At 49.6% G+C, this 10,225-nt stretch overlaps 2 protein-coding genes across 4 annotated transcripts in view; one reads left to right on the top strand and one right to left on the bottom strand.

The window, feature by feature from the left end:
* Positions 1-2,666: 2,666 nt before the first annotated feature.
* F2RL3 (F2R like thrombin or trypsin receptor 3) lies at positions 2,667-6,268 on the top strand. The gene is made up of 2 exons (XM_052699946.1): positions 2,667-3,444; positions 4,180-6,268. The coding sequence occupies exons 1-2, from the start codon at positions 3,354-3,356 to the stop codon at positions 5,247-5,249; spliced, it is 1,161 nt and encodes a 386-aa protein (XP_052555906.1). The 5' UTR covers positions 2,667-3,353; the 3' UTR covers positions 5,250-6,268.
* Positions 6,269-8,899: 2,631 nt separating this feature from the next.
* CPAMD8 (C3 and PZP like alpha-2-macroglobulin domain containing 8) overlaps positions 8,900-10,225 on the bottom strand; it is a 39,782-nt gene continuing 38,456 nt past the window's right edge. For all 3 annotated transcript variants that reach the window (XM_052699942.1, XM_052699944.1, XM_052699943.1), the window contains exons 42-43: positions 9,970-10,138; positions 8,900-9,686 (exon numbers count right to left, since the gene is read on the bottom strand). In XM_052699942.1, coding sequence (XP_052555902.1) covers position 9,686; positions 9,970-10,138 — 170 coding nt within the window. In that variant the 3' untranslated portion in view covers positions 8,900-9,685. The remainder of the gene's footprint in view (positions 9,687-9,969; positions 10,139-10,225) is intronic.

Genomic DNA, 10,225 nt, shown 5'->3' with positions numbered 1-10,225 from the left:
GTGGTTAAATGAGCGCTCTGTGATATGAAAGGGAAAGGTTTCCTACATGCACACAGCAGCAGATCCCACATGGGAAGGCAGCTCCTCTGGTTCTGCACCCACTGCTGCGGGAACACAGCTGAGCACGGGCGGCCGTAAGGTGGCACAGTTGCTCTGTGTGGGAACAGATTTCAAAAGAAAACAGCCCCCAGAGCCGCTAATGCACAGCTCTGTGTCGGTTCACTCCTAACAGCACCTTTGCCACCAGAGGTGTGCAAAAGCGAGCTCCGGGCCCAGCCTCAGCTGCTCGTGTGCTCTGCACAACAGCCCTTGGAGTGCACAATTCCAGTTCCGAAATCCATCAGCACATCTGCTCCAGGTTAAGGCAGAACAACCGCAACCAGGGAAATCACCCCCACCCGGCTTCCCCTCAGCCTCCCCAAATTCCTGGGTAATAATAACATGCAGAACCGCCTTCCCTGGGAGCCCTGCGCAACAAATGGATGTGTGGAGTTTGCAAATTAAGCTGCAGTGCTGTGACCCAGATCTGATAGGAGTTTCCTTTACATCATCCTCAACACTTCCGTTGCCATAACAAAAGGCGATTCCACTTTCTGTGCAGCACGGCGTTGCTCACAGGGAAACAAACCTCCGTTCTCTCCGTAACAATCCTCTGATGAATAAACGGTATGAATGATTTGATACAAATGATGGTGGTGACGTAGCAGAGGACGCCATATATTTTACACAAAAGTGTCCTCTTGGAGATGTTGGACTTAACACAAAGAACGGCCCCTGTGCTGCGTGGGAGTGAAAAGCGCTGGGGACGGCACAGCTGACATCGCCACACACAGCTGGAGCCCTCAGCAATACACGGCTTTACAAGATCCTTCACGTTTGCAGGATGGAATAATAAGGAGCGGTTTTATAAATCACATTAAGAATTGCTGAAGGGAGCACTTGAACAGTGGAGAAAGGAGAGGAGGGTGAGCTGGTGGCTGGTGAGGGCAGGAGGTGCCCCATGCACAAGGGCAACCCCTGTGCCACCTACAGCCCCCGTGTGCCACAGTCTGGAAGGACAAACCCGGGCTGAGAGAGCCCTCATTTCTTGCTCAGTGGAGGTTTTCTGTGCTGTGATTTGGAGAAGGCTCCGATGCACAGCCGGTGGCTGGGAAAATCAGCATTGCATTCATGGAAAATGTGAGGTTTGCTGACAGCGGTGGAAATGCTGCGTGCTGCTGGCTCTGCCCCGAGCTGCTGCCTCTCATTCTGCAGCAGGAACACGAGCTCAGCCCAGGGCAGGATTCAGCTGCACCAGGAGTTCTCTCTTCACACCTGCTGGTTTGCAGCTGAGCTGCTGGAAGAGAGCAGGAATCTGAACCCTGTTAAGAGCATCCAAGTCCCAAAGTCAGATCAGTCAGACCCTAAAGGCACCATGTGGGGCAGGGCAGGTGCTGCCTGCACCTCCCTCACAGCTCTGAAATCCCTCCCCTGTGTTCCAGTCCTACGTGTTCACGGTTCAGGGCAATGGAAGCAAAGAGTGCTTTCTCCCAGGAGATACCTATTGCACAACGAGCAGCTTTAAAACCAAATGTTACCCCACAGGGAAGGGAGCAAATGAGATGTTAACAAGCTGTGACAAACCTCTGGCATGAGAATTTTCAAGCAAGCTGTTCTGCATCTGAAGCAATCACTAAAGATCACACAGCATCTGAAAACTGAAGGATAGAGCAGTGAATAACCTCTCCCTGCTCCACTCCAGAGACCCATCCGTAGGAAGCAGGGCTGTGATTTGCACACTATCTGCACCTGATTATGGCTAATTTTTTGCATACAGAGCATGGAAAGGATCCCGGTTGAGGCATGGAAAATACGTGGCTGCATGAGTCATGTTGTAATGGTTCATAAATCCTGAGAGAATCACAAAAGCAAAACATCCAACATTGCATCTTCCCTATCCCTGCCAGCGGAACCCCACCTCTCGACGCAGGGATGTGGGAATATGGTGAAAGCAAAGGAAATAGGATCATTTTCTCCTTGGAATAGAGGAATCTCTTCAAACAGCAGCCAGGCTCAGATTTGCAGTCTTCACAGAAGAGGCCATTCATGAGGCGAAGAAACAGGAATGAACTGCTCCTCAGGATGCCAAACCAAATTTACAATTCCTACCGCCTGGGCTCCAGCTCCATCCTTACCTCATGCAGTGGCAGCCCCAGCACCCCACACTGTGCCCTCATTGCTGGAAAGGGCCCAGAGAGGCAGTGGGAGAGGACTGGGACTTTCCCAATGGTGCTGTGTGAGAGCACAGAATGGCCTTACACTCCCAAAGAGTTGGAGAAGGAGGGACCATGTAGCTCTCCAGAGCCATCAGGGTTGGAACACAGAGCGGTGGGGCTGGAACTTCTCACTTCAGCCATGCTGTCGTTCTACAGCTCTGTGCAGGCTGTGGCAAATGGAGCGCCTGCTGTCCTGGGGGTGTTGGGTGGAGGCTGCGCATCTCTGGAAAAACACGGCTCTGTGTGGGCACGAGAGGCTGCAGTTCACTGTTATCTGCCCAAGCACACAGAGCATAAGCAGATAACAGCCCCCACGTCAGCCCCTCTCCTGCAGGACGGCTCAGCTTGCCCTGCCTATCGGCGGAAGCAGCACATCTCCATCAGGCCGGGACCTCAGCACTTATCTGTGTGCGTCACAGCACCGGGCGCTGCTTCCTTCAGATGGCCTTTGTTTAACCTCTGCAGCAAGAGCAAGGAGGGAGGGAAGCAGGATTAGAAATAAAGAAACAGAACTATGGTGGGCTGAACCCAACCCGGGGACTGCGGGGCAGAACCCAAGCCCTGAACTGTCCCCAAAGCCATGGAAGAGCCCTGCACAGCCCCAGGAGCCGGGGAGGCTGCTGCCCTCCAGCACTCCATGGCTGTGTGCGGGGTTGACATCTTCGCAGGCATTGAAACAGTGTGGGAAAGGACCTCAAGCACTGCGCAGTGCTGCTCGGATCCCTCTCAAGCAGAAGGACACCATTGGACGTGGAGGCCATAGGAGTTTCAATGCAGTTTACACACTAAATCAAATTCAGAGTGTGTCAAATGTGACTGTGTGTTATTTTCAAGAACAGCCCAGAGCAGGGAGGAGACCCAAATGAGTCACTCAAGCTCTGACAAACAATCCCTATGGGTCTGGATGCGTGCGTCCCCCCAACCTCACAGCTGACACTGCAGCTACGTCTCTGCTGGGACCACACTGGCTCTAGGAATGCGTGACAGGATGAGCCTGGTGCTTCCGAGTGTTAAGGACTGCGAGGAGGAAACGCACGAGCACAGTCACTCACACAGCCTTTCCCAGCTGCCTCCTAGCACTGCAGCTCCTGCAGCAGCATGGGGACCTCCAGGAGCGGGCAGTTGGCACCCCGGCTCGCACTGTGCTGTGCTGTGTGGGGAATGGGCCTGGCAGCACCAGATTATGATGGTGAGTGGGCATCTTTGGGGGAAAAACTGCTTCTTAAAGTACAGGAGGTTTGGGACTTCTAAAACATCCCTGAGAACCTATTTATGAAATATTATTCTGGGTGCTCCAACCCTGGAGGTGCCCAGCGCTGTGGATGGGGGGGCACCCAGCCCATGGCACGGGGTTGGAACTGTATGATCTTTAAGGTCCCTTCCAACCTGAGCCGTTCCATGATTCCATGATCATGAGAGTGAATGCTCACTGAGATTCATGCATGCTCTACTTGAAACAGGAGGTGATGGAGAATGCTTATGGAAGGGAAATTAAAACCAGTGTAGAACAAAGTGGCAAGAAGCAGAAACAGAGCAGTCAAACAGAGCACTTGAAACCAAAACCTTCAGCTAAAAATTAAGCTCCCACAGCCACAGCTTTGCACTGGAGTGTCCCTGGATTTTAGGACTCTGAGAGCCGGGCAGAGATATTGTGCCCTGTTCCCCTGGTACCTGAGCTTCATAGCAATTGTGAGTGGTGGGAAGCAGAGCACAGAACAGACTTGTCAGTTTGCAGTAAAGCCCCCAATGGTCACTGCTGCACACCCAACTCCATCTCTCCTTTTTCTGCCCATGACCCATCAGCATTTTGCAGAATGGAACCCAACAATAAAATGCAGCGCCTTAGAATTTGATGTAAGCATCACGAAACCAGCCCACTTTGTTAACATGTGCAGCAAGTAACAAACTGCATTTACACCAACAGATTACTCTCAGAACAGCACCAGCGAGCAGATAACAACGGCAGAGATCACACCATGCCCCCGAGCCATCCCCGGCGAAAAGGTCACGACAGACAACATGACATACCTGCTGCTGCACGAGGCTGCTCGCTCCCAGCTGAGCAGTGGGGTCACAGTGCTGCTCATCCCCTCCCTCTACAGCCTCATCTTCCTGCTGGGGCTGCCCTCCAACGGGCTGGCCCTCTGGGTTTTGGCTACCAGAACTGAGAAGCTGACCTCCACCATCTTCCTGATGAACCTGGCTGCAGCAGACCTGCTGCTCATATCCGTGCTGCCTTTCAAGATAATCTACTACTTCCTTGGGAACAACTGGCCTTTTGGGGAAGGTCTGTGTCGGGTCACCACAGCTTTCTTCTATGGGAATATGTACTGCTCAGTGCTGCTGCTCACGTGCATCAGTGTGGACCGGTACCTGGCAGTGGTGCATCCTTTCTTCTCGCGCTCTTTCCGCACCCCTGCCTTCGCTGCCTGGACCTGTGCTGCTGTCTGGCTCTGCACTGCTGTCATCACTCTGCCCCTGACTCTGCAGCAGCAGTCGTATCCCCTGTACAGAGCCGACATCACTCTGTGCCACGATGTTCTCCCTAGGCAGGAGGATGACGGCTATTACTTCTACTACTTCGTCTGCCTCATCGCCTGCGCTTTCCTCGCTCCTCTGGTGGTGATGCTGTTCAGCTACTGCTCAGTGCTGCAAGCCCTCCTGGGCAGTGGGAAGAGGTACTCCCACTCCATGAAGCTCACCGCTCTCGTGCTGTTCACACTCGTGGCCTTCTACACTCCCAGCAACGTTCTCCTCCTCATTCATTACTCCAGCTATCAGTGCAAGCTGTACGGCAGTTTGTACATCGGCTACATGGTGAGCCTGGCCGTCAGCACCTGTAACAGCTGTGCCGACCCCTTTGTCTACTACTACGTGTCAGAAGATTTCCGGGAGAAGGTGAGGAGCACGTTCTTCAATTGCAGCAAACCTCCCTCCTTACAGACCTCCAAAGAAACACTTCCTCAGAAAAGCTCCAAGGAGTCACTGGTGTAAGTCTCCATCCCAGCTCCCTGCCCCCCGGCACTCCCAACTGTGGGGATGGGACAAAGCACTGGGACTTCACGAGTTTCATCCAGAGCAGTGAGGAGCAGTTCCCAGCAGACAAGTCTCAGGAAGAAAGAACCACGTTCTTCTGTCTGCACAGCTAAGACCAAACAACACGTGAGATGTGAAGTGCTGAACGCATATAGATCTGTGATTGGAACCCTGCATGCAACTTCTCATCTGGTTACACCTGCCAGGGATGCTTCTGTTGTACACCCAGGTCTGCTTTTAATGCGTGCTGTGAGCTGGCTGCTATCTGCCTTCTATTTCATTTTTCTGGCTTCCTTGCTGTCCTTGAACCCATATTCTTTTTACCTAAAACTGAAGGAGAACAGGCACTTGCATAACCAAATTTCTAAACATTTCAAAAATACGAGGAGACACAAAAAAGGCACCCATTGTCTGAACTAAAATGCTCTGCCCACAGAACACAGAGCACCAGCTTTTCTAGCTATTACGTTCTTGGCTTAACCAAGAATCACCACCCCAGTAAAGGCAGCCCACTGTCACAAATGTAAAAACCCAATTCCTTCATCCCTGTTGATGCTAATGACCTCTGGTACCCAAAACTTCTTAAGGCCAAGACTGTATTCTGCCTCTTGAAGGAAAATATTAAAAAAGGAATTGAGAAAACACTCAAGACATTTTTTTTTCCTTTTTTTCGCTTCATATCACACAACCAAGAGCTTTCTTCTATGAAACAGGTGATCACACTCATTGCTCAACACTGGGTATCCTGCAAACTATTCAAAACACAGCTCAGCTCTGGGCACATCCCAACAAGGAGCAAAGCAGAAAATGGGCAACGAAATTCCTTAGAGTTCCTGAATTTGGTGGTTCTATTGGTACAGCCACAACTGTGATCTACAACCACAAACAGCCCTACAGCCTACAGTGAGAATAAAGAGACAGAAAAGATTGTTTTAAAATCAGTTTTTAATAAAATATTTACCAGAATCTAAAACAAACCCTTTTCTGGACTCAGAGTTGCTAGGATGTGTGTGTGAACAAAACAAAAATGCTCATAGAACGGTGTGCTCACATGTAAGTGCTGGGGTGGGATGCACCTCAGGTGAAAACTAGTTCCAGTTTTCTAGGTGAAAACTAGAGCCCATCTCCTGCGGGTGCAGCAGAGCACGTGCAGAACATGGCAGCTGCTGCTGGAGAGGCAGCACAGACTGCTGTCACTCCATCAGAAGGAGCAAGCACCGAAAACCAAAACAGGAAAAGAAACAACAAAATGAGCTGAGGTTTTCCAAATAGGTCATCTGTCAACCATAATGAAAACCAGGTTACCCCAGGTTAAATATCAATTGTCAGTGTTAGCAAAGCAAGTGCTGTCGTTTCCATGATGTTATTCAAGCAAGCTGAACATTCTGAGGGCTTTTTTTTCCTACTGAGGCTGATTAAAAAGAATGGAAAGAGCTAAGACCAAAACACCCAGACAAGAAAGGACAAGGAAGCTATTGCTTTAAAATAAATACCATGGTAATGGTTACTCTGCATAATGTACAGTTACAAATATATAAATATTAATTTCACTGAAAGGATTGCAAGCAGAAAGTCACCAATAATTAGCACTGCTGTTGGCTATTTAGTAACGTAACTTGGTGGAAGCAGAAATCTGTCTCACAAACCCATCAGAGAAAGGAAAGGAGAAGCATCTCTCTAACAGAGGGAGGCACACATTTCTAAGGCACAGCCAACTCAGCCCAAAGCAGCAGCAGCTCTGCTGCCATTCCACCACTGGGTTTGTCTCTTCCTTGGTGACAAATGAACCCATTCTCTCCTAGCTATGAAGAGGAGACAGCCCAGTGATTGCCCTGAAACTGCCTCAAAGAACCCACAGAACAAAGCCAGGTTGATGGGCTGGCACCAACAGGAATTATTTAGCTGGCAGTAATATGAAGCTTTCTTGAATCTTGAGTTACTCCATTACACATAGCAGATCCTGAGGAAAATGAAGTCAAGTTTAACACTCAGCTGAAACCCTCTGCCTTCATCAGCTCATCCCAGTGGGGACACTGCTGGACTGCCCAAGGATCTATGAGAGCATCAATATGAAAGTACCTCAAACATCCTTCTGAACTCATCTGAAGGGATGAGACAGGAAAATGAAACCCAGGAAGGGAAAGAGCACAGGAGGCTGCAGAGCTCAGGGCACAGGTCCCATCTTCCCAGGGCAGTTGGTTACACTGACAGAATCACAGTGCCCAAATATCCCGACTCAAAGCACTGAACAGACCCTGAAACCAGCAAACAGTAGGGTTTGTATCGTGCAGCTTTGATAGCCAGGAAAAAAAGAAAAAAGAAAAAGAAAAAAACCAACCAAAAATCCCACTCTCTGCAGCTCATACTGGGTCTGCTGTTTACCCAGGGGATAAATATTGACTCAGGCCGTGTGTACACAATAGCCAGCATCTGCCAGGCCAGTCGCTTACAGGAGATGGAATTGAGTTTAAGGGCATTTTTCTTTACCTGCCAGGCAGGAACACAGCTGCCAGTGCTTCCATTGCACAGTGTGGACAGCAAGGACACAGTCTGTTAATGTGCACTGAAGAGACGTGGCAAAAAACTGCAGAGGAGCAGTGGGTACACACAGGCAGCAGCCACAGTGAGGTTCTGCAGGAGAGCTGAGAGCAGCAGGCAGGCTGCAAACGATGGGGGGAAGGCTCGTACCTTCACAGAGCAGTTCTGAAACTCCAGAGAACTTAGAGAGCCAAACCCTCACAATGTTGTGACGCTCTGCAAATAGCCAGCCTGACATAAAGGAATGGAAATTACTGTAAAGCAATGGAAAGCGCAGCAATAACTGAGCAGCGAGGTGCCAGGCTGCAGCAAGTGAGGTTTTGCTCAAATGCAACAGCAGTGGGCACAGAAATGAAGGAAAGAAGCTGCTTCCCTTCAAAAGGCCTCAGGGATGCAGGGATCTCCAGAAGATCCCCTCACCTCTACTGCCAACCCTTAAGTCAGGGCTGGGAAGGGGGGGTCCTGGCTCCATCCTGCACCTGAGCTCCCCTAGACTGGCCCTGCCTTCCACCAAGCATTCAATCACTGCTTCAGGCTGTGTCTCAGCATTTCTGCTACAACTACACACCCGGGGTCTGGGGTACCCCCCGTTTTGTCCCTGCGCAGACAGTTTTCTGGAATAAAATTGCCCTTGTTCTGGAATAGAATGTCTGTACTGGGATATATTCTTGTCACTGTTCCTATGTAAGTAAGGCCTCAAAATGAACAGGGTTGGGCTTTTTCCTGTTTCCATTCACCACGAAACATCTCAAAAGGAGTCCCCACCCCACTCTGGGTCCTCCTAACAATAGAAGTGAGAAGATAAAATATTAGCAGTATTTTGCAACAGGCAATTGAATCAAACTCCTCTAAAGAGAACAGTGCTGCTCCAGCCAGGGAGGGAAACCAAAAAGTAATGCACTTCTGGAAACAAAGCTTTTAGTTGTAGTTGTACTGCGTTGCTGGTGCAGGTCAGGCTGTGGGGATCTGAACCACCAGCAGCCCCAGGGCCACTGTATGGATGGCCATATCCAGCAAAGGCATCGTGTGGAGGGAGCAGAATTGAAGTGATTGGTGAAGTCAGGCAAGCATTTAAAAGAACTGTGCCTCAGGTCAGCTTTATTTTCATGCCAGAGTTACAAGGAGGAAAGGGGCTGCAGAGCTGAGAAGGCTGCAAGCAGCCCTCACCAGCACATAGTGCAAAATGAAGAGGGCTCATCCACCAGATGCTGTTACAGCTGGCAAACTCCTCACCTGAAGCTTTCCAGCCCTGGATTTCAGTTTTCTCTTGTAAAACAGACCGCCCAACAACATGGATATAATAGTGCAGTTTTTCTTCTTGTGGGACATCATTATGGGTGCAGCAGATTTATAGGCTACAGAAGATTACTAGCCTCTTGCTATGTCATAACTAGCAAAATACACTGATTTTTATTATTATAATTTGAGAGAAAACTTCTCAGCCATCTTTCCTCAAACAGCAGTTTAGCTAAGCACAAGGCCTGGACTTAGCTTCTAAATGTAGCTAGGAAATGGCAGTTGCAGTATCCTGATAATAGAGAAGACACTTGGAAATGGTCTATAGGTTTGAATTCCAGCCCCTATTTTTCTCACCTAGAGGGCACAGCATATCGGCCTTCCATCCTTGGAAGCATTCCTAAGAGGTTGCACAAAAGGCAGAAAAATTGACAGAAGAATAACACTGAGTGTCCCTCTGTGCTCTCCAGTTCTCCCCGGGGGGCAGAAAAGCTTACACAGTTCTGAGGGCAGCAGGAAGTAGTCATCATTCAGTTTCTGTTCTGCAGCAGGTCATCTGTTGGAACAAACTCATACAGGAGTTGATTCTGAGCCTCTTCTTTTTATTTAAATTATATATTTCTGTTGAAAAGAGAGCATGATGAAAAGAGTCACTTTCCCATTACGTAACTTTATGGCACATCCCTGAGACTGGGCAGCAAAAAGCGTCAATCTCCCAAGAATGGAGACACCCAGCTACGAAGACTCACACGCTGTCCCAGTGAGATCTTGATCCTGGTGAACATTTGCTAAAGGGGCTCATGAGCCACTTCTAAGAAAGCCCATTTTGAGGAACCGGACGCATCTGACCCAACATGAATTGCTGTGTTTAATTCCCAGAGCAGATTCACAACCCCCAGCTCACCATTCTACGGTGGTCACTACTTCCTGAATGGTGTCCACTTCTCTTAACGTGCTCACTGTTGTCAGTTCTGCCACCGTCTCAAAAACATCAGCTTCAGAGGCGTAGGGGTCCGGGTCGTATTCATAGGAATAATACGACAGATCCAACGGCAGCGGAGGGCCTTCCTCAGCTGGAAAGGAAACCGTGGTTGTGCTTTAGCCAAGGAAACTTCTATGCTGTGACATGCAATGCTTAAGTGCAAAGGGGAATGACATCA

Source organism: Tympanuchus pallidicinctus, unplaced genomic scaffold (assembly GCF_026119805.1).
Source record: "Tympanuchus pallidicinctus isolate F22 unplaced genomic scaffold, pur_lepc_1.0 scaffold38, whole genome shotgun sequence".
Classification (NCBI taxonomy): Eukaryota; Metazoa; Chordata; class Aves; order Galliformes; family Phasianidae; genus Tympanuchus; species Tympanuchus pallidicinctus.
This window is presented reverse-complemented; position numbering and strand designations above follow the sequence as displayed.

Coding starts and splice junctions, on each gene's coding strand:
- F2RL3 (XM_052699946.1), top strand. CDS start 3,354: ATGGGGACCTCCAGGAGCGGGCAGTTGGCACCCCGGCTCGCACTGTGC. Junction 3,445..4,179: donor GGCAGCACCAGATTATGATG/GTGAGTGGGCAT, acceptor TTACACCAACAG/ATTACTCTCAGAACAGCACC.